General features: G+C 42.9%; 1 protein-coding gene across 2 annotated transcripts in view; it reads right to left on the reverse strand.

Moving 5' to 3' along the window:
- The window catches only part of RSRC1 (arginine and serine rich coiled-coil 1), a 106,786-nt gene that overhangs the window by 45,498 nt on the left and 36,764 nt on the right, over positions 1–24,524 (reverse strand). For both annotated transcript variants that reach the window (XM_088530469.1, XM_010227348.2), the window contains one exon: positions 1,908–1,944. In XM_088530469.1, the coding sequence (XP_088386595.1) occupies positions 1,908–1,944 (37 nt within the window). The remainder of the gene's footprint in view (positions 1–1,907; positions 1,945–24,524) is intronic.

Genomic DNA, 24,524 nt, shown 5'->3' on the forward strand with positions numbered 1-24,524 from the left:
CTAGGCCAGGTAAAGACCATCACAGTGACCGAGATGGGATGCAGCCAATCCAATCGATATAAGGACTCTTCTTTCATTGCCAGCTTTGGAAAAAATAGGGCCAAAAGCTCCTTATGGGTATTTGGGAACAGCAGCAGTTTAAGTAGCAGAATTAGTGCAATCAGGTGGTTATCCCTACAACTTATTGGGAGTTGAAAATCAACTCGCCTAACACTGGGATATAACAATTTCTGGCATCAAAATTCCCATGTATGTCTAGGGAAGAGCAGAGTTGCTTGAGTTCCCAGGAGAGATGTTCTAGGATCATGAGGAATAGACAAAAAGGCTCCAGAGCCTGGAGGATTCTGATGGATGTTTCACAGAAATGTGAGACAACTCACGTATTTAAGGAAGACAAAGCCTTCTTCACCAGTGCCAAAGAGCTGCAGGCCCCGCTCCGTTACGGAGCGTCCCCAAAGCCCAGCGAGACCGAGCGGTCGTGGGGCACCAGCCCCGGCGCAGGCCGGAGGCTCCTCCGCGCGGCCGCGCCGCTCCGGGGGGACGTTATAAATCAGGGCTGCAGCTCCAGCCTCCGCAGCGCTCCCAATTTAGCAAAAGTGCCAGTCACGGTCATCTGTCAGGAGCACAGCATCTTTATAATGCATTAGAAACGTTCCCGAACCCATCAGCCCACAACGGCCTGACACCGGCGCGGGAATGAAACACTTCAAAAATTTATTTAAGAGATTCAACTAGAAGATGCGAGATACCTCTGAAAGCAGCAAACAGGATTAATTTTCTAACTATTCTAAGCACTATTCATGACACTCATGGTGTTTGTTCCATTTACAAGTGCAAAATACTAGTTGCAAAAGAGCATCTAATTTGCCACCATTATGAAAGGGAAACTATGTCAGAATCCACCTCCTTGCTTCCTGCTGCTCATCCAAGATATTGGTACACAAGCCTCTACCAACAGTATTTTCTAAATGATTCCCAAAATGGAAAGCAACAATGGAAAGCAATTGTTAAAAATGTGCAGGCAATAGATTGTGATAAAATTTTATTTTAATAGTGCTACAGAGCAGTTCATATTTAGATGTCATATGAGAAATTAGACATGAATTTAAACATTTCCCATGATATATTGAGAGAAGTATATGTATCATTAGCAGCGAATATTTTGATTTAATGGGATTTAATAATCTGTTCAGATGAACTACTTAATGTTCTGATGATTGCTGATATTAGCATTCCGAGCTCAATGAATTTCAGACTTGTGACAATATTGTGTATTTTCCAGTTTTGATCAACTGATTAGTTTTTAATGCTAAGTATGTCTTACTATCACTTGCGGTTTGAATATGTTTACTTAAACCAAAAATATTTTGCATCTCAATTACTATTTTATATTGCTGCACTGAATGGAATTTAAGTCAATACATTATTCATAAAGCAAAGACAACAGAAAAAAAACAAAGCTGTGCACTTCTTTCAAAGACTTCAAATTACTAAAACATACCATATTTATGCATGCGATATTTGATTATGTGTGGATTTTTCTTTTTTTTCTTTTTCTTTTTTTTTTTTTTTTTTTAATCACAAGTTTGTTATTTTCAGATCAGGATATGCCAAAAAATCCGCCACCAAACAATTTTTGTTTATAATTAAGGCAATCATCAATCCAAGGATTGTAGCCCATTTTATTTTATCTCTACATCAAAAAAAGTAATTTAAAAAAATTAAAATTCCCTTGAAATGGTAAGATAAATGAAAATGTGAGTGCCTTCACATAATAACAGTAAGCTGACCCTCTGGGAAATGGTTGACTTTCTCAATTCAAGGTATTCAAAGCTCATTCAAAAGTGTTCATTTGGAATGCAGATATCAAAGATGATGCAAATGTTCAAGAGAAAATTAAAACTTACCAGATGTTCTAATCCAGCTTTGATGTTTCCAGAGTCCCTGTAACAGAAGAACAAAAGTTCTAAATAGTTGCTAAACCCTTGTCTGCAATGATTTATGTTTTCTCAGAAATGTCAAAACCATGTAATTTCTTGAGTATGCAAAATTTTTATTTTTTATTCTTTAACCGTTGCAAATATTTAAAGAGCATCCATCATCTCAATGAGTAACTGCAGAATTATTTAAAGCCTCAGGTTCTACCTGCCTTACAATTGCTATAAACTTACCCATGCAAGACGACATCCATTTTTTAAAATATTTCATATAGTTATGCCAGTGTTTCATATTGAAATTAATAAAACAAATGTAATTCTGCGCTGCCTTATTGAATCCACGCTGGGTTTGCTGTGCAGCCCGCGGCTCTGCGGCGCTCGCGGAGGCGGCTGGCACGGCGGCGCACGCCGCAACCCGCCTGGCGCTTCGGGGAGCAGGAAAAAAACACGGAGGGGAAAACATATTCCAGCAAATTGTTGAGCTCTAAGGAACCACTTTGGCTAAATCCAATGGTTTTGCACCAGGGGAGCAAGTGGTGTGAGACTGAGTCCGGCTTCCTAGGCCCTAGTCTGGGCAATGGACACTGCAATGTGAAGTTGCACACAAAGACAGGTAGAAAATATGAGATTTTACTGAAGACTGAAAAAAGCTTTTTCAAATGCTCATTTTAGGGCCTCACTCCACATAAGGCAATATTTTATCACCAGGTTGCCCCTAACCAGTACTACTGCAGTCTCAAAGATAAGCAGAGCACATGCAAGGCTAGTTTCAAACTGCTTTCAAGAATAACCTAAATAAAAATTTTAGGTTTTTCACGCACATTTTTTATAATTTCCGACAGTATAAGATGCACTTTCCTTGCACCTTTTTGCTGATTTATTTTCTTAATTCAGGCCCATACACTACAGAGATGGGAACGGCCTCCAGGAGCAGCCCGCGCCGGGCGGCAGGACGCGGCCAACGCGCTGGCCCCGCCGCGACTCCGGCGCGGCCGCCCTCGCTGAAAGCAGCCTTAATTCAATTACAGGCCTCAAAACTGATAAAAACGGGCCTGAAGTGGAAAATGCGAAGAGATTATTGGCAAATGAATAAAGATTGGTATCGAACTAACACACAGGAGTACAGCAGGGTTTTTTTCCTGTTTTTTTTTTAATCATCCCCTGTCTTAAGTCTTCTGGGAACAGCGAGTTTCCCTTCCCCTCATGCAGCACATCGATTTCTGAATTAGACTGCAATATTAAATAATTAATATACTTGCCATGATTGATGTTTTGCATTAGTTGAATATTAGGTTATCAATCAAAATCCACTTGGTTTAATGTAATAATATTGAAAAAGTGTCACTGGCTGTTCATCCAATTTGTAGTTGAGGCAGCACAGATAGTAATATTGGTGTAACACAAGGCTCTAACACAGGAAATGCAGTGGTTGAACATCCATAAGGCAAACGTTATCAAGCTAACCAGGACAAGGCTGAGGTTGTCCTAAATAAACCTTGTGGCACCTGTCACTTGCAATGAAAACCCCTCTCCAGCCAGGGGCTGCCATGCATCTGTCAGGCAGCGACAGCTCCTGCAGCGATGGCATCACTTTATCTTTCTTGTTTCTTAAAAATATTTGTATTTATACAAACATACACACAAATAAGACTCCCTTTAATACCGTATTTTAAATATTGTGTTATGCAAAGACAGGAACTGTTGCTACAGCTCAATCACAATGCATTCAAAGTGGTTTTTAAAGCATAAACTAGCCATAGATTATTACAGAGTACATTAATCTTTAATACCATAAAACATTGCAAATAAAAGGCAAGAGCTCCTTTATGCCCATCCCATATAATAACACTCCTATAAAGGAACACCACAAGCAAGTTATATTAATTTCATATCATTAGCTGGTAATAATGCTTTACACAGGCTTACTAAAATGAGTTTTAACAGCACTATGTCAACATAGTTCCCCCCTAAATACACATTTACCTTTCCGAATCTCCAATGCATGACATTTATTTTTAGTTTTATTAGGCAAATATGATTTTATGCCTATATTTCTTCCATTTACCACACAAGTTCTGAAGTTGCACTTTCCCAGCAGAGTTAAGAATTTGTGCTGTAAAATACTAGAATTTGTGCTGTAAAATACTACCTTCAAAGCCTGCATTACATACATGAAAACCAGCCAACACACTCGTGGTGCTCACCCCAACCTTTGCTTTTGGTGCTGCTGGACAAGAGCCCTGCAGCTGGGCTAACTTTGAATCCTGGCCACGGGGGACCTGTAACAAGGCAGGAATTCAATTACAGAAGCGTGGCCAGCTTTTGGGTTACTCACAGCCATACTGCAGGTGACTAATTGACATAGCATTACCTTATTAGTGCTAGTGGCTTCATCAATAAACTAAAGTCAAGCAGAAACATATGCTGGTGTTCGCTGAAAATTCTGACTTTAACTTGGACATATATTCATGTTCATAAAAGTAGACACAAGTGTAAAACTAACCATTAATCAAAGCAGCTGAATAATGCCCTGTCTTCAAAATATTTGTATGTTAGCTATTTAAAAAAAAATCCCAAATAATATACCATAGTAAGGACTTATAGCAGTTTCATACCCAGGAATTACAGGACCAAGATTTGCTTTTTGCACCTCCGAGCTGAACAAATCGCTCGGTGCGTTTGGACACAGGGGGTTCTTCTTCCACTGCTCCTTGTGCTGAAACAGGAGCCTGGGGCCAAGTTGGAGCAGAAGGCCCCAGACCTTCATCAGCTCAGAAGGTCCTCAGGAGGACCTTCATCACTGGGAGGGAGGGAGGAGAAACAGGATATGGGATAATCTGCGATTTGGGAGCAACGGGACACAGGACACGGCTGGGAGGGATGAGGATGGGGCCTGGAAGCAGCAGGAGACAGCGCGGACGGGGTGCATGGGTACAAGGCAGGCGCTGCCCCACTCGATGGTACCAGCGTCCAGGGGCTCATCCCAAGGCCACCAACACCCAGGCAGAAGGAATTCCACCCATTCCGCAGGGTATTTCCAGTTCTACACCGCTGTATATTGCACTGCTAGATCTACAACACCTCTATACAATTACGGAGCAATTTGCATCCTGATATACACTCGTGTGTCTCTAGCGCTCCTCAATGTTTTTCTGTAACGAGTTCTTGGCATTTCATTAGCTCCCATTGAAGCAAATTCCTGTATAACACATAAATGAGGCCTTACAGGGGAAAAAAAAAGAATCTTGTAAGCAGAGGATGATTTCTAAAGGCATCAATTGCTCCATGGCACTCAAGGACCTGCTTTGACAACAAAAAGCACAAAAGACAAGTGCCCGGCACAACCCCAGCAAGAAGAGGTCCTCACCACACACCAGGTCTCTCCGTTGAGCTCGGTGCTCAATGGAGAATGCTACTTCCTCCGTCAACAAAATATAAGACTATATCTAGTGTTAGTGCCACCTAGACTGCAATGAAATCATGACCTCCACCTCCTCCTCAGCAGTTAGCAAAGGACCTTTCATTTTCTTACCCTTCTCTTCTCCAAATGAGGCACCTGTGCTATTTAAAGCAATTTGGAGCAAAGTGTCTTCAAGATGTTCCTGTGCTAACACCATTCCACAATACCAGGGATCAAACTGATGTTGCTAATGTGAAGCTACCTAAAACCAGATTCATCTCAGAGAGGTATTTTGTACTTACCACTAAGATGGGTGACTGCAGCTAGGCTAAGCTTCTTGGTGGGTCTGTGTTAAACTCAAAGCAAACAAACACGATTCAAGTGACATGTCAGTGAGTCAAGGGGAGCTTTTGCTGCTATTCAGATTAGTGGCAACAAAATGGAAGCAGGCTGCAATTTTTTAAAATTCATTTCAAATGGAAGCATACCAGTTCTCAGTTTTCTTGGACCACCTTACAAGCACACCAAACAATACTGTCAAACCCATCAAATGCCATTTTAGAGGGTATCTCCTTTTAGGTCCCAGCGTTCTTCCTGGAAGAACCTTATCATAAAAGAAGTTCTCGAAGGAGCCTCATCTTTTCCTGTTCCTTACGCTCCTACAGGTTACTCCTGCCTTGCGGTCCTCCCTGCAGATCTTGCTCCGAGTAACTCTGGCACCTCCTGTTTTCCTTCTGCATGCCATCAACCCCCACCTGTATTCGATACGAACAACTTCAAAAGAAACAGCTGAATCTCTTCAAGAGTCTTCGGAGACTCTTTATGAACTTCATCAAGTGACACTCAATATATTTCAGACTCCACACACTTATTGAAGAATAGTGCCTTGAACTGCTCTTGGCTGCTCCACTCTATCTGTTGCTACCTTTACTATGCACTTAACTAGCTCTTATCTTCTCTTGCTGTTACCTACCTTTAAATAACGTCTCCTCCAGACTATTAAAATGGCCAAGCTCATCTGTCTGGCAGTCTGTTGAGCATTTTAGAAGCCAGTAAGGCATCTGAAGAGCATCATCTTTTGTATAAATTTGCAATTCTTGATACCATGTTCCAGGTTTTAAAGCAACACTAACCAGAGTACATTACTTGGCTCACCTAACGTGAGCACAAGAAAACGGGACAAACTCATCCCATCAAACCCAACTTGTGTGTCAGTCTAGATTCTTCCCTCTCCTCTCCCCTGAAGGGAGAAAAGAGACAGAAGACAGAAATGAATGAAAACAGGCCTTAGATGTGGGGAACTATATAAAGGGAGAGTAGTGAGGAAGATGAGGGAGGCTATTACCTTCAACAAACCCTCTTCCTCTTCTTGAGCTTCCAATGGCAAGGAGTCTATGCAGGCCTAACACACCAGGGAGCAAGTCGTTCGGTGCAGCTATGCCGAAGGTGGGAGCAGCGGAGCAGGCAGCGGGCTCCAAGACCTTTCTCTCCATATATCACCTGGGCTCCAACAGCCTGGCATCTGGAATTCGATCACGGCCTTAGCTTGATAATTATCTGCTTCTGATGACTGTCGTCTGCTCAAAGCTGATGTGCTAAGAGGTGCTTAGCTTGTCACTAGGCATTGTGGAAATACAAATTAATCTAAATCACATTCAACTCCAAACTCCACTGCTTTTTCTTCTCTGCGTTAAAAGGAAATTCTCCAAAGTGGAGTTTGTCATTTTCTGGTCATAAGTGGAAATTATGTCAAAGGGAGTCTATAAAAGTAAAGAGGCAAAAACGACTTTAAAAAACCATTTCCTCCTACCTCTCTTATATAAGCATGAAGGAAACAAATTTCAGTGTTTGGAAAGTAAAGAAGTAACATATCCAAGCAATATTACTGCTTAAGCCCATTAACTAATTTAAATGGATTCTGCATTTATGTACTCAAAATGCTTCAAAAATAAACTAGAAAGAAATACACAACCAAACTCAGTCTTCTGGCACATATGAGATACAAAACCTGTGTGCCTGCCTGTGAAGCACAGCGCTGGAAAGCAAAATCCTTGAAATCTGTCATCCAGTACCTTCAACCTGCACACAATCCCCAGTACTGCAGGCACCTCCGTTTCCTGAGAATTGCTTTTACAGTTCTGCTGTCCCATAACTAAAAACACTGCTTTTCTCCCATCACTGGTAGGTCCAATAGACAAACAATAAAATAGATGGACTACAACAGTGCACTTGATTCAGTAAGGCAGGGCCAAAGATGAGGGGGGACAGGAGAGAAGAAACACAGGGCAGGAACCTGAGCGTTATCCTGATGGTACAAAATACCCAGAAAACCAGCCTAATGCTTCACCCAAGCGTCCTTTTTTTGGATTTTGTTTGTTTTTTTGTTGTTTTTTTGTTTGTTTGTTTTAATAAAAAAGTTTGGCAGATGAGGGTTTGGCAGATCCCTAGTCGAACTAGGGATTTCGTGCCACTTTTTCCCTAACCCTTCATGCAGAACAAGCTCCCATGGAGGAGAGTGAATGGCTGGGGAATCCTTCACTCTGACTACTAAGGAAAAAACATGGTTTTTAGAAACTATGGGAATGGTTGTTTGCTCTTGTCTAATATCAAATCCAAAGGGTCTGCAATTGAACTGCTGAGTCTTCCAAGTTGTTATTACTGTGTTCGATGGCTCCCTCACCCTGCTCACACCAAGTTTATTTTGCTCAGGAAAAGATGGTAAGAAGTTGGGTCAATTACTGGTAAATTTAAATTTAATAAAGATTCAAGAAGATTGTATAAAGATCATTTATCAGAAGCAGAAAGATAAGCAGACGTTATTCCCCCCGCCCCCAAAACACACACAGAATAACTTGGAGAAACTGTTGAAGAACTCAGTGGAATATAATGGAAGCTAAATTGAATCATGCTAAAACCAAGGGCTTGAAACAGGACACAAGGTGAAGCAATTTCCATAATATGTTATCCTAGGGAGAAGAAAAATCAGTACCCAGGAGACCTTATCAAATATTCAAGAGGAGAAAAAATATATATATATAGCCACAGCTCACAGAGTAAAATTCGAAATGTTTATGCAATTGAAATAAGCAGTGGAGGTAAAGGGAGATAGGAAAAAAACAAAACATACTGTTGGTAACACCAGTGTTCTTGGCTTGGGCCTAGAAAGCCCCTTTTTCCCCCGTATTTCTCACGGGGTTCCCAGCCGAGATCCCCCAAGATCCCGCCGCGGTTCCCAGGAGCACGGCCGGGCCGCGCGCAGCCTCCTCGGCGGGAACGCGGCAGCACCCGGAGCGCGCGGCTCGATCCGCGTGGCTTCCCCTCCCCGGCGCGCAGGGCTCCCTTCCAAAGCCGGAGAACCTGCTCCATCAAAGTCCGAATTCCCAGCAAACGCGAGCAATTAAGCTGGAGGCTTTGGAGCGTCACTGTCTGCTAACCAGATCAACGGGCAGCCTTAAATAAATTAGACAACTTTGGCCTGTTTTACCTTTTCTGCAAAATTATTTAGGAGATATTCAATTAACACACATCCTGCAGGTGAAAGTGTATGAAGCCATCTCGGTAATGGACGCGAGGAGGAGGAGGAAGCTGCTAATCAGCGTGGGCGCGCGGAGCGGCTCGGGAGGCAGCGCGAGGCGGCGGCGCGGCGGGACGACGCAGGTTAATGAGGACACGGGCCGAGCGCGCGGTCATTACCGGAGCCGCCACCTGCCCATCTGCGCCCCGGCAAACACACCCTCCCCGCGTTACGGCAGCAACTAATTGCACGTGCATTTCCACCAGGGTACTTTTGGGGTGAATATTTAAAACGCTGGGTTTTCCTTAGCTGCACTCCGCTCGCCGTGTTAAAGCCTATTAAATTTAAGTTTAAACCGGTGACAAAGCGCACATGTTCTCAACTGCAACAATTTGAGTACAATCAATTTTCCGTTTTCTCAAAGCCCCCAAATCCCTCTCATTCACCCAATTACTACTGTACTTAAACTAATGAAATTTTATTCTGCACAAACAATACTATTCTCAAACAAATTTTTGAAAAAGATACGATTAAAAACTTCCACACAAAGAATAAACTCCCAGAGAAAAGATGCAAATAAAATTACTATCGTAATCTTTTGTTTTTTATTTGCAAGTATAAAACTGAAGAGAAACAAAAGCACGGAACATAGCATCTGTCATATCAGAATATAAAAAGATGATCCTGGCACAAAATGAAAAAGCCCTAATTCATTTGCAAATCAAGCCTGCCAGTTCTATTTCAAGCTGGCGGTAACTGTCAAGAGTTAACAAGATAATCACTTTCAATCCTGCCTTCAATGGTACATTACACTGTTATTCCATTCAATCAGGCCCTTCTTTGGGGCACTAGATGAATGGTTTTCATTTCTAACTCACACAAAAAGTTGCAAAAAAAATCCATGGGGCTTAAGAAAGAAATCCCTTTACGGGCATTTATCTGCCGGCACTTGCTTTTAGGCAAAATGAGATATTTGGATACATTGGTGTCCATTCACTTCCTCTGTTCCTTCAGGCCCTTGGTCTGTTGATAAAAAAAAAAGAAGGGGAAAAAAGAGAGAGGAAAAAAGAAGAAAGAAGGAGAAGTCCCCCCGCACAGAGCACACAAGGAGCCCTCCGCTTGCTTCCCGAGACTCATCCCTGCACGTTCGTCATCTCGAAATCCTGCATTAGTGTTTGGCAAATACTTGTGTCTATCACAGAGCACCGCATCTCACCGACACATCCAGTACGGCAGAGGTTGGTCTTGGGTTATTTTCATCATAAATTTAGAATGAAAAGTACTTGGGAAGCACCTAATTCTTCATTAAATATTTAACAGAGAAAAGTCAGCTACTAAGGGTAATATTCAAATCAAACAAGTTAACATGAAATATGTCTGTATCAATTATTTGCAAATTGTTTTTGAAGACTCCATATTACAGAGTCTTCCCAAAAAGGAGAAAACACGATAGAAAAGATCCCACATTAAGTATTTAAAACTTGTAAAACAGTTTGCCCAAAATCCACATAGTCTGGTACTGCCTGCATGTTACAATTATGTTTTATAGATACAAACACTACTGAAGACGCTAAGGATTATAAAAGTGATGATTTAAATCTTCCATACGAAATTCAGACCTCCTAATCTCCCCACTCCCCTTTTTTAGACCCCTACAGATCTCAGTTCACACAAAGCCAATATCTGCTTTTAATCTCTTCACTGAATTACGCTTGTCCAGTACCAGCCCTGTTCCTCATACCCAATGCCAAGGAACACTAACAATATCCAACTGAGGCTACATTACGTTTTTAATCACAAACCATTGTCCGGAAATTCAGGGGCCCATCTTGTGAGACAACTTCTTACATTATTTGCATACCTTATGGAGAATTTTTTTGATCCTCTCTATAATCCACGACTACAAATCAGAGTACATCTTCTAACACCCCTGATGCAAATGTTTCTTTATAAGAAAAGTTTCTTTAAAGCAAAAGCTAAACACTGCAAGCCACCAGCAGGCTCGCCGGCTTCTGTTTTGTTCTTTGTACTTCTGAAGTTTCTTCAGAGGGTCTAAATACAGAGACATTGTTATAATTAAAAATAAATAACAAAAGGAAAAACTCTATGCCCGTATTCATGCATCAGCAGAACATACTCATTTTTGTTAAGGACTCACTCTAATTCCATGTCCTGGAAAAGTAGCACTACTTGGGCATCCAGGTATTTAGTGTGGATCTCCACCAACTGCTTCACTTGCACCACTTGTGGACTCGAGACCTGGGATTCAGGGTGCACTTCTGTTACACCTTAATGTGGACTCGAGACCTGGGATTCAGGGTGCACTTCTGTTACACCTTAATGTACAACAACTCTTGCAGTCAAACCTACTTCCAAAAACCCATGGCTTTTTCCAACAGCTCTTCAGCAGCCTGGTCAAACACCCAAGGGCGAGTAAAGCCGGAGACCTCCAAGTGCAGAGAGGCTCCCGGGAAGAGGAAGCTTCTCCCGCCACACAAACAACGTGAACAAACCTGGGCAGGCTCCTCAACAGCAGAGCTGAAGGACTGAGCACTGCTACAGCACTGCAGCTATTTTCTGTTCAAATATAGTAAACGAACAATAACTACTATTTTTGAACCGACTGTATTAATGCTAAAACTATGTTTTGGGTCATTTGCTTATTAAATACCTGTTTCTCAGAAAGACTTCTCAAGTATAGTAGTACTGAAGATGCTGTTATCTCTGCTGCTGCCTAAAATATGATATTGAAAACTTTATGGCAGGTTCAGCAAACAAGAGAGTTTCTTTGCTCCACGCATTCCAGCAAATCATAACTTGTATTTTTAGAGCAAATTTTGCACCTGAAGGAAGCCTCTGGCATTATGTTGCCTAAATCCCTTGCACTCTTTGGGGTGCAGCAGAGCCTCTCAGGGCATCACGCACTTCAACAAGTCTCCTTTCCCATGCCAGGCCTTTCTACTGCCGTAGCACGGCAATTTGGTTTATTTTGCTCTCCAAAACGCTTAGGCTCACTACCATACTCCTAACCTTTAGTTAATATAAAAGACTGTACCATCGGCTATTTAATTTGGCATTTATCATCCCCAGAACTTCAAACAGAAAGTCTCTGGTGGAAACGAGCGCAGAATTGGCACGGACATGCTCTGCAAGCCGCAGCGGCCGCCGCGGCGCGGCCAGATGAGGCCGGCAGCGCTGCGCTCGCTGGCCATTATTTTGTGTCTTGGCATCTCTTCAATGAAATTAAAATAATGAGTAGCGCACACTACCGATTTGCCACCAAGTGGACCAAAATTAGGAGAAAAGACAAAAACGTAAAACCCGTCTACAGCCAAGTTTTCCCTCAAAGGTTATTTTCTATGATATAGCCAAGAGACTGCAGAAAAAGCTGAGCACCGTAAACATGGCAGTCGCCATGGAAACTTGGACCTTCACCAACTTGGAGCTCAGGGGTTCAAACCAGCACTACTTCTACCTGAAAATATTTTGAAAACCAGTGAAAAACAACTCCTGAACAAACCGTCTTGTCCCTCGACAGCCACAATTCACAGACCAGGCAGTGTCAGTGACCAGGGGGAGCAACTGCTTCCAACCACAAACATTTTGAACTTGAAAAGGAGTCAGATCTCCCAATCCGCTCAAGCTGCAGACCTGTCTGAGGAGTAGCAGCCACGTAGAATCACTGAGGGCCCTGATGAAGCCACTTCAGATTATCAGCGACCTCTTCCCCCCAAGGAAAGATAAGAAACCATGTCCGAGATGGGTGTCTGATGTCCCTAACATGAATCCCTTTTTATCTATATACTTTTTTTTAACCTATCCCCATTTCAGTTCGCCTCAGTTGCAATGTTCAGCAGATTCCCCAGGACCCGGAGGATTCCCAACGTTCCCAGCAGATTCCTGGGATTCCCCAGGCCCACCCCGAGCGGGCGGCGGGGCCCACATTGCCTCCCGAGCGCGGGGCTGCTCCGCATCACTGCAGTGACCTTCGGGCAAAGCAAGGCCGGTGGCATCAGGGCAGCAATACGAGGTGTCACCATCCTCATGGTGACACGACCCACGCAGGGTCCCTTTAACTATAGCACCCGTCTTACTGCTTTTAGGAACTCCTTTAGCAGGGCAAACCATCACGTGCTATTTGGGAAGTCATCCCCATAAAACCCCTCATCCAGAAACTGGCTGTGCAGAAGTTTCCTAACTTCTAGGAATTGCTGCTTTTCTTGGAGAAAACACAGTGTCATCACTACTCCAAAGACCCTCCTCATATCCTAGTGATGTAATGTCTTACATGAGTGTTTTCATATGTTTATCATAAGATCTTTACCATAAGAGGTTTATGAAGAACAGTAAGTACTTATTAAGCTTCACCAAAAGGTGATGTAGGTGACTGGAGCTAAGGCAGCAACATCAAAGCATCTGCCAGATCCTGAAACAACAACAAAAGGAAGATTAAGCAGCAGAAACGATGCATGTGCTCTAGCCACAGAACAAGTCCTTCCCCACTGCAGCCCTCAGGGTAGGTAGATCCCAGGTAGATCATTTAATTTCAAAATCTAGAGCTCAGATTCATAGCCAAGGGAGTTGAATATCCCTTGAACATGAACTGATCTGAATGCGATTGCTTTGCTCGTTTTAGCCCCGTTTGACTTTGAACTAAACATCAATTAGTGCACAAACAGAGCACTGCAAGATGTGTTCACTCCAATACCGATTTTTCCATAAAAGATCTAAAGCAAATTTATTGGCCTTCATTTAATAGCTTTCAGCAATCACAAATATCACTCATGAGAGCTCAATTTCATTTTCTGATGGTCACTTAAACCCTTAATTCTCCTGATAAAACTCTCAGTCTTAGTTTTAAACCCCCTAAATTAGCAAACAAGACGCCACATAATATATGCTGCAAGCATAGGTCTTCTCTGAAAAGCTGGGACCTTCGAGTGCTTCAGCTGCGGTACAAGCCATTGAGCCATGGCCAATACGAGCTCATTTGAATAATCAATATGACAACCTTATTTTTCTAATGCAAACAGGATTGATACAGTAAGGTGTCTCCCTGCCACATCACAGTCATGGCCTCTTTTAACCCCTAATTAGATTTAGGCGATTATCCCTGCTCTTCCTTACAAGTGTACAGCTCGGATAAGAGATGACAAAAGCTATCTGCCACTTCCTCAGCCCTTGCAGACTGCAGGTTACCCAGGGAGATACAGGGGAAGATCAGCAAACAATTGTTATTCATATCACCTACAGGTTTAAGATAGTCACAGTTTGCCATACATGCTAAGTGAAAATAGCCCAGAGCATTAGGTAAATGCAAAACGCTTAAGAACGCCAGGGTTACCCAGCTGGAAAGTCAAGGTGATGTTAGGGAATTACGCTTAATTCAAACTGGTTATCGCAAAGAAAACTATCGAGCAATGATTTTCCCTCACAGACAGAGATCACTGAGTTTTCAGTAGATTGGTGCTCACTACTAACTTGTGTTTAACACTGATTATTTTAAATGGAGATAAAAAAAAAAAATCCCAAAAGCCAAACTTACAAACAGCAATCCCAACAGAATTAAACAGCTAAACGAAGTCCTAAAAGACAGAAAAGATCTATTGCAGAAATGTAATCACATTTCATTTACAAGAACTCTTATCTCAAGCACTTAAACATAAGATTTAAACAGTTTCCATTTGATTGTACCCAGTATTTGAGCTAATAAGATGTAAAAGCATAATCATGTTAGCAACATTTCTATTGCATTACATAAACACAGCACCAGATGAAAGGCAGACTGGGAAAAAGAAAGCATGATGCTGCATATAAAGTTAAACACATTTCTCCAGCAGAAATAAATATCACCAGTATCATGTGTGAAAACTGCCATGCTGAAATTCGATCATATGTTCACAAAATGTCTCTCCCCACACTGACTGCAAAAAGTACCTCCGTATGCGTTATCCGTATGTGAATGTGTTTAACGTGCCTTGGTAAGCACAGAAAGTTTTCCCCAGGAGCAGGCTTTGCTTACTAAGCTGCACGGTCACTTATCCCCATCAGGTGCTGCACGGTCACACTCGGAGTAGAATTTTCAGACTGTTTAAGCGAGATTTTAAGAGTATCTTGAAAATTATGGAGCGGGATTTTTTTTTTTTTTTTTTTTAAGTGTAGTGATTAAACAATCTCCTATGTGTAACACTAAATATTCAAGGTGAAGTAGCCTCCAGCACAACGTCTTGGTTGCTTCTCCAGGTTTTATTTCCTCTTTGAAGAGCCTCTTCTACTCTCCCATTTTTTCCCACTTCCATGTCCATGTATGAGTTCTAGATTTCCACCGTTGTACTAAGATGTTTGTCATTTTACTCTTGGTTATATTTATGCCTTCAACGGTTTGAGATTTTGACAGTTGGTTTTTCCTAAAGACGACCATGCTCCAAGTGACGGAGCCGTCCTGGTTATCGGGCTGAGCGGCAGAGCAGAAACGAGGGACGCAGCTTCCCCGCAACGACAGAAGGGCCTATTTACAGCCTCTGACATTTCTCTTCCTCTGCCGAAGTTTTACAGCTTCTTTCAGCACTAGAGATGTTAAAACTCTTTGGAAGACGTGGCCGTATCTGTTCCTATTTCTCAAAAACCCCGGGCTGCAAGTGGCCGGCGCAGCCATCCCACCAGCCCCCTCCCCAGCTGCGACGCACGGGCAGCCCAACCGCTTGATAAAATTTCACTTTGCATCGTCACTTTTGACCTTTTTTGATGTTTTTCAGTTGTGCGATGCTGGCCCAACAGAACTTCAAACACCAGCAACAAATCCTGTACCGCGCACAGCTCAAACACAGTCTTTAAATCATATTAGCGAGGCGTTAAGGTTCACCTACACTCTTCCTTACAAAGATATCATTAGCAGCACTTGGTGTCCACTGTGGATTGAATAACACGATCATCTTGAAAAACGTTTGCAAATCCCCCTGGCACAGGCTCCATCCAGCAGGAGCCTGGGTAAATGTATTACTTAATTTTAACTCTTGAAGTCTTTAACTTTTAGTATCGCATTAGTGATAATTTTATGTTAAATTTATTTGTCAAATACTCTAAGCAATCTTTGTCAGACCCTCTAGTGAGAGGGGCAGGAGGGACAAACTATAAATAAATGTTTACATTTTTCAGAATAAGCTATTAAGACAGTACAGGGTGCAATTTTCAGAAACAATTACAAGTATACAAAATTACTATTAGGAGTTATACTGTAAGGGATGGGGCAGATGAGGCTGAGAAGAATTAGAAAGAAGTGGCAGGTAGAAAAATTAATCCCTAGCATGATTTAAGTAAGGATGACAGTGTGGTAGCCTGAGAAGGGACAGCAGACATTGCTAGAAAAGTCCATGTGGCAAATGGCAGTCCTGCTTGCTTTGGCGGCCACCGCACCACCGGTCACCCACGACGTTTCCTACATGCTACCTGCTTAAAAAGATGGGAAACACTCACGGCTTTAAGGTTTTCTCTGCTAGAGAGCAGTACCTTCAACTTCCGATAATACCTATGGACTGGTGCCTAAATTACAGCAGAGGCCATCAACTTTCAGGTTGTTATCACCAACAACTGCACACATTCGACCTCACCCATTAAGGGCTTAGTTTAAAGAGAACCTGGTATTTAAATTTGCTTCCAGACTTCTGATTTAACAGCAGTTCCCAAGTTTCTATAGCTTGAAGGCTTAAAAAGCAAAGTAGCATGTGGATTAGAGCAGGAAAAGCATCAGGTGCCCTGTGGAGGCCCAAGCAGGTTGCAGGACGGGACAGATGCGGGTCGGAGCATCTCCACACCACAGCCACCCCAAAGGGAAGCAAAAGCCTCCCTGGGCACTGCAAGGAGAGGGTGCCGAGCAGCGTGAGGGCAGCAACGAGACCCAAAATACCTCAGCGCAGTCTCATATGCAACGGGAAGGGCAGGACGATGGAGACGAGTTGATGGGAAAACTGGACGTTCTCACCGTGCTGGAACGTGAAGCACCCAACATTCTCCTTCTATGATTTTTTTCATTTATAAATGAGCCTTTCGTCCGCACTGTTTTGAAAATAAGTGAGCCAGTCCCCCAGCATCCCTGTCTAATACTGGTGAAGCTATTTCTTAGCAGGAGAGATCTATTTAAAAACCTATAAAATTTATGAAAACAGCTTTGAGCAAGCTTTGGGACTTAACGTTAGTTTTGTTTTTGAAAACAGACCACTTTGGTAGATTTTAATATTTTACCCTCCTCTATACAAAACACTTTTTGACCTTTTTAATACAACTTAATGTCTTCTACTACACACCAACTCCTGCTTTCACTTCATGCTCACAGAACACCCTGACAGAGAGGAGCTGCCATAAAGTAATTGAAATAGAAGCTAATGTCACAGTAGCATCTAAAACCTCATACAGAGATTGTCATAAAATTATTTATTAAACAACATTTAATATGGTCAGAAAAGAAAGATTTTTATGCTCACAAGAGAATGTGCAAGGAAAGGGTGATGTGAGAAGGCAGATCCAGGGAATTTACGGAGCCCTCACACTCTTCCTCAGAGTGCTGACCATGCAAGCAGCATTCACCAACCACTCTATTAACAAAATTCTTGCATATAAATACATTGTATTTCTTTAATGTTTTTCAAAGCGCAGTGATGCCAACCTGACAAGGCTCGACCAAAAAAACAACCCTTCTCCCTCTTTGCTGGAACATGATCCCATTAAGCAGCCTGAAAAGATTCTGATCTGAGCAGCAAAGTTAGACCTTCCTGATCAATTCCTTAATCCACTTTGAGAGACAAGGCTGACTTTGCTTTTTGGATTTCGATCCAGAAAGAAGAAAAAAAGAAAAAAAGTCATTCCCAACATAATTCACCATTTAATGGGCTTTGGCTTACAAGAACTTCAACAGTTGGAAGCAGATTAGGAGCAAGTTGGAACCCAAGAGAATCACCAGCACGGCTAATACGCGTCCTATGGGTCTTTCCATTTCTGCCCTGAAAGTCACAGCGTTTGCAGGTCTTTCCTTTATGCATCCGAACACTATAAATAATGCACCGATAAATGCTGAAGTCAAGACAACTCCAAGGATCTGTAGGCTTTCCAGAAATACTGCTGTATGGAAGCAGGGAGGCAGTAGGAAACCATGCTCCGCCTGCTCCCTTCTAGCTGTGCCTAACTAAGCCCTCCAGTTCAGCCTAGCCCTGGCAGAAGGGACATCCAGGGCTCGGCCCTTTTGACACCAGCTGCAATAAATACAAGCAGAAACCTCAGGAAGTTTTATGTTTATGGCATTAATTGCAAGTGATTGGAACTACTTGATTCTTTAGGTCTTTCCCTCTTCAAGGAATAGCTTTTGGAGGCTCTCTCCTACCAATGGAGAGGACAGCTAGAAGCACCCAAAAGCTGGAGCCCTCTGGCCATGGTGGCAGGTTAGAAGAACCAATTACTCAGCAGCCTAGGTCAGCATTAAGCAAATAAAAGACATTTCACCTGGCCAAAAACATAAATCTCTGACCTCAAGGACTCTTTCGTACCACACACTTCATGTTTAACAAGGCCACAAGCTCTGCCTTGAACCAAAGAAAGTCCTACAGAATTATAGCATTCACTTAAAAGTTTATTTACAGATTTACCTCTTTCGGAGCTACTGACAGCTTTGCCTGTTTTACTGAGCCACTGTGGCTCCTGCAGCACCAAAAGGCCCACGCAGATGCACACGTTGCCTCGACACGGTAGGGAAGGGAAGCGACTGCAGCTCCCGAGCGCGACTGCTCGGCCCCAGTGCCAAGGATGGAACGAGCCTGGGAAGCAAATTCACCCTCTTTTCAGCTTTGTGCACATCAGCAACAGTTGTGCAAGCACGTACGTGTCAAAAGCACATGCAGCTTTTCCTCCTGCCTTTATAAAAAGTGATCTTTACTTGCATAATTGTTTTCTTTTGACAAATTCATTAAGTATCTTTACCAAAAAACTGTTATTGATGTTACCACTTTCTTCTCCTCATGCAGAACTTTAGATTTCTTCACTCATCTTTCACTATCTTTGTGGAGCTCCAAATACCAAGAGAAAGGTCCACGACTAGGTTGGTATTAGAAACACCACCTCCTTGAACAAGGATGCGTCTCCTTCCCTTCCTATCCCACAGGGATAGATGTTTTCATGTCCACACTAGGTGAATTCAGCTGCAGAAAAACAGATCGTTATGCATAAAACCCCGAGGAGAGGGCAGCAGTTTAATATTTCAATGTTAAACTTGGCTTCATAAGGAAGCGACTCAGGGAAGGCTTTAGTTGCTTTTTGTTTGCTTTCTGCAGCGGCCCAAGCGCTCGCGCAGGCCGGGGCCGCCTCGGCGCCGCGCAGCGATTACTCTATCTCTGCAGTTCAGTATCTGCAGGGTGTCTGACTGCTACTCCAACTACTTAAACCCAGTAAAGAGATTACAGCTCACACTAACGGGATTTTCACAGCTCCGCGGCACTCGCTTTGGCTCCCTGGTAGCCAGATTAAGGGAGCCCGTTAAAACGCCGGGCAGCTGCTCGCAAGCAAGGTGCCTGGGTGGACAAGCGCCGCGCGCTCCCTCCGCGCGCCGTGCGCAAGGAACTGTTCCGGTAAACGACAAGATAACGCTAACTCTGGAGTGGTGGAAGGACATTCACGGGGGGTGCTGGCTAGGAGGACTGTATACTTTTGAAATTTTTAAACTGCTTAAAATAATGTGCGTCTTTGAAGATACTGCCGTCAAGTGGATTCCAAAATCTATTTTGGTAAATATGGAAAAATATGATTTCCTCAACATAGTGCATGAATTGAGCAGGGAAGCTACTTCAGCAAGCGCCACTGATAGTCGGAGCTGCAGAACCGGGACACAGAACTCCTCACTTTGTCCCTGTTCCTTCTTTAGAGCTGGCAGGTGTCCACAAACCCAAAAGCAATGCTGTCCTTTTGGTTGGTAAAATGGCTATCCAAAACACTATAGAAATATAGGGGGCTTTTTTACTACACTTACGTATTTGTAATATGAAAATACTAAAAGGAGGAGGAAGAATGAGACCCCACATTTCCAATCTTGCACAACAAATTTCATTCACTTGGCAATCTTTTTCCAGTATTTCCAAAGTAATTTAACATAAAAAAAGAGAATGGTAACACACAAATGCTTACTATCTAGCTCAAGGTTATTCAAAGAATGAGTGAAAGTTAGACAGCAATGCTCTGGGTGAGAGCTATTCACACCCAGGGCCCAAGGGGTTCTTGGAAATCTTCAGTACAGTTGGTGTCCACAGCTTATGAAAGCAAATCCCATCCTTTCTAGACTTAAAAAGGAATTTTTAGCAAACAAAATAAGGCCAATGCAGCTAAAACAACAACAGCAACAAATTTACAGCCCATATCTGGGCTGAAGGCAAGTGAGTTTCTTTCTTTTCATGAGGAAACTCTTCCTGCTTCCCCTGAGCCTTTGGCTGCCTCCCTGCAGGGAGGGAATGGTCCTCGCTTGGCCCTTCAGCTGCCTCATTTTCAACACTGCACCTTTTCTGCCAGCAAAGACACTCAACTGATCTTTCCAGCATCCTTACAACTTTGTAGGTACCACCAGCACCCTGAGTCCCGGATACTCCAATAAATCTCTTGAGCATCTGGATAGGAAGTAACCAAAACCACTCAATTCACCAAAAATAAGACTTCCTGGAGTATAAGTTACAAACCCTGTATGCACACAAGCGTTGATGCCCAACCATCACCTTGCAGGCAGGTAAAAACCCTCCTCTACCAACAGAGCAATTCAAGCATCACCCAGCTCCGGGAGGAACCAGCTTTAGAAATACAAAGTCAGAACCACAAGGATTGCAGAAAAAATAAAACAACTTTTTCTTTGGATAGAGCAGAGGTATATATGCGAGGACTGCTGCACAAAAGCAGCGTCTGCGTGTTATTTTCTTCATTGTTTTGTATGGATGTGTGTTTCTTAATTAAATTATACTGGGAAAACACTTTGGAGTTGTTTCACAAATTTTTCATTTAAATTGAAACATTCTTTTCCAGAAACTTCCCCATTGTCGTAATCCCTGAACTCCATTTACAAAGTCATTCCTTTGGAGAAGTAACTTAAATTAATCGAGAGAAAACAAAGGAAAGCTGTTAGTATTTCAAAACTGGAAGCCAAATAAAACTTAAAAATGAATTTGAACAGAAATGGATGAAGAACATGGCATAAATTTAGAAAAAAAAAGACATTTAGGTTATCAAAAAACTTGTAAATTAATTATGAAATAAAAGTGCAAGTGAATGCAAGACAAACTTACCTACTGCAGCTATGCTGCCTGTCAAACAAGTACTTTATATACGGCTGAATTTCAGACAACCGAGTCAAGACAACCCTAAACCCCATCACGCTGAACTTCATCTATTGAAGCCAGCATCCTTGGAGGGAAAGGAAGCTGTCATGAAAATACCTCCACCCAAGCACAGCTTTCCAGGACGGCCGCGTGTGAAGTGCTGCAGTCACGGATAATTCAAGAGCCCTGGGGCACTGTCCCCCTCGGCACGCTCACAGACCGTCCCCGCGCTCACGCAGAGGTTGCAGCCCAATGAATCACCCGCTGCTGAGGGCCCGACGGGAGAGGGAGCCGCGGAGAAGCGCGGGTCAGCTCCACGGAGCGGGAGGGCGGCCCAGGCCTGCGCTCCTGCCGCACCAGCCGCAAGGACAGCGTCGTCACCGCGGCCAGGGAGGACCTGCTGCGCTCTCCAATGTTATCGTGAGCGAGTTGGTTTGTTGTTTCGTTATGACAAATTTAAGTATCTCAGAGAGACAAATCTTGAGTTCAGAATAACCTAGAAGAATCAACTGCAGAAGTTTTGGCTACCATAGCCTGTATTTCACAGCTGGGCATTTTGGGGCATTTCCAGCCTTAACAGAAATAGGTGTTTTCTAACAAAACAGTCCTGGCAGGCTGGCCAGCGGGTTTCATTAATGTTGGATCCTGCTGGAGTTCTGCCAGGCTCCCCTTGCAGTGCTGCTCTCAGCGTTCCCCTTCACAAATGCGTGACTATAAAACTCCCCGCTAGGAACAGGAGATCCTTCCGACCAGGACACACCGGGCTGTTCCCGCCGTGCAGGCAGCAGAGCGCTCCCAGCTCCCGGGAACAGGCAGGCGGGAAGGAGGAACGACACGGAACCTCCTCACTCCCAGCTCGAGAGGGGAAGCGACTTCCAGCCTTTGGGCAGAGGCCGGGACAACCCACGTGCTCCTGGCACAAGTAGCTAAAGGAGAAGAGTTTTGTTTCCTTTTCATTCCTGGAAAAAGGGCTCTCCTGCCTCAACAGCACATCCCAGGATCCTCGAAAGCTCCCTCTGCAAGGAACCAAAGCAATGGAGCTGGCAAAGATCGCCCCGGCCACATAATGGGAACCAACTAGTCCTAACTTTTTAGGGTCTCTCTCTGCTATTCTTCAAGAAGTGGCAGCAGTAAATTACTGTGACTACCAAGTACTGTCGAGCATCTTGAAGCTTTCTTATGGCAACCTCTCAGCAGTGGGACTGTAGCTGTTTAAAAGTCCAAATAATTTAGTCCAGACACTGAAAATAAAAACACTGGGATTAAGGAAAGATTTTTTTCTTCCCCCTCTGACAGAAGAACAAAGAAAACTCTCATAGAGGCACTTAAATTATTTTCCAACACAGTACTGAAATAATTTACTCCCAGCTTTCAAAACACACACTCTAGTTTTAAACAGATTTTAAAGAAGTTCCTACAAATTACTGGGTTTAATATGGGAGATGGCCACAATATGCACTGCTTTTCAACAGAGTATTTTACTAGTGACACTATTCATTCCCCTCCAAGCAATATTCATTACAAGCACCTACTTCTGGGTGCGTATAACTCAGCGCCACCATGGCCAAGGTTGAAACACGGCATGCAAGGTTCCAGTCCAGCAGCAATTCTTCTACTTTATTAGAAAAGTCAAAACTTTAAGTGTGCCATTTTTGCCATTTAAGGCTTCAAAAGGAAAACCCAACTTAATGTACTTACACCACACGTAGCTCTTCGGTGTAGTTCTACAGACCATCCACATACTTAAAAGTTGTGAATGAGGGAGAACAGAGCAAATTAAGCAGCCACTGAAGCACCCTGAGCATCAATCTGCATTTGCCCATTTCTGCCACTTGGTAAATGTAGCTTGTCACATAAAGAGAAGGTCTTAGAGTGACAGAATCAGTGGCAGTGTGACAAAACCCCATTTGTAAGAGAACAGAGATGACTCAACTCACAAGTACCTTAGGCCAGCAACTACAGGGATTATATTTTGGAGCCAGCGTGTGCGTAATTGGATCAGATAAACACGAACGTTTTACTGGTATCGGGAGCCATCTCCGTTGCAACGCACAGTACGAAGAGGGATAAACGACCAGTGGTTCAGATTGTCTAAGGGCTCCTCGCGATCCCGCTGCGCCGGGGAATCGCTCCCAACCCGCGGCGAGCCCAGTGCCCCTTGCCTGGGGGAGGCTTCACAGCCCTTTATATTATTTTGATGTAGCCCTCTCTATACATAGAAAAGATTTTTGTTTGTTTTTTTTTTTTTGACCTGGCAGGGCACTTTATTCGCCACTAAAACAAAAGTAGTTGCGGATTCCTCCTGCATTGCAACTATTTACTATTTTCTAATAAAAATATCCTATTTTCTTACACTTTAACAGCCAGAAAATATTTATTAGTCTCCAGAAGTTTTTCTCAATTTCAGAATTAAGAAATAAATGGAGGTAGTTTAATACCGAATAACAGGAAATAGAAAGGGTGTATGTTTATCACCTTGCTATTAGCGATGAAATGAAAAACTGCACCAGCATCATCCTTTTGATCTCAGCTGGCCTTCAACATCCATTAAAAGTAGTCTGAGAGAACAAAAACACTCCAATGAAATGGCAGAAACATGTTTCTGCTTGCAAAAATAGAAAAGTTACTACCAGTCACCATCCATGGCTTGCAAAGAGACATTTTTTTTTCAATACAAGTGAAAACAGAGAACTTGAAAAACAGATTCCAATATTCTATTAAAAACACATTACATAGCACCCTAAGTAAGAAAATGCTAAGTGAAACAGAACTCTTGCACTTTTCTCCGTCTTTGCCTATTTATTTCTTAATACTCGCTTTCTATTAATCATGGCCACTTCCCTAAATAAGTGCGACCTTCAGGCCCTGGACGATCCTGCTTTTTAAAGGAGGGGGTAAACCCTCTGCTTGCAATCTGAAAAAAACAGTTTACAACACAAGTGCTTCAGAACAAGCAAAAAACACTGCAAGAAGGAAGCATTCCTTAGTATGAACAATATTTAATCAACAAAATGCTACTTCAGACTAGGCCACTATCTTCCCCTTCAGATTTTGTCAAAATTCTGTGCTTTATAACGTAGAAGCTGCCCTTCTAATTCTCAACTTTGATGGCAAAGCTCAGGACTGTCTGGTGGCACACACAGAGTCAAGGAAACAGCATGGAGCAGCCCCTACTATTAACATTTGCTAATAGCATGTTAACATTTGTTTTAAAAATGCCAACCATGGCTATTGTTCTGGAAATACAATGGTCCATTGTTAAAAGCAGCTTAAGAAAAACGAGAAAAAGTTCATGTGAACTGACAGGGTAAAAATTCTCAAAATAAGCCACAGTTTCAGAT

The sequence above is a fragment of the Tinamus guttatus genome, unplaced genomic scaffold, assembly GCF_059628265.1.
Source record: "Tinamus guttatus ecotype Peru unplaced genomic scaffold, ASM5962826v1 Tinamus_guttatus_pri_ptg000376l, whole genome shotgun sequence".
Taxonomy (NCBI): domain Eukaryota; kingdom Metazoa; phylum Chordata; class Aves; order Tinamiformes; family Tinamidae; genus Tinamus; species Tinamus guttatus.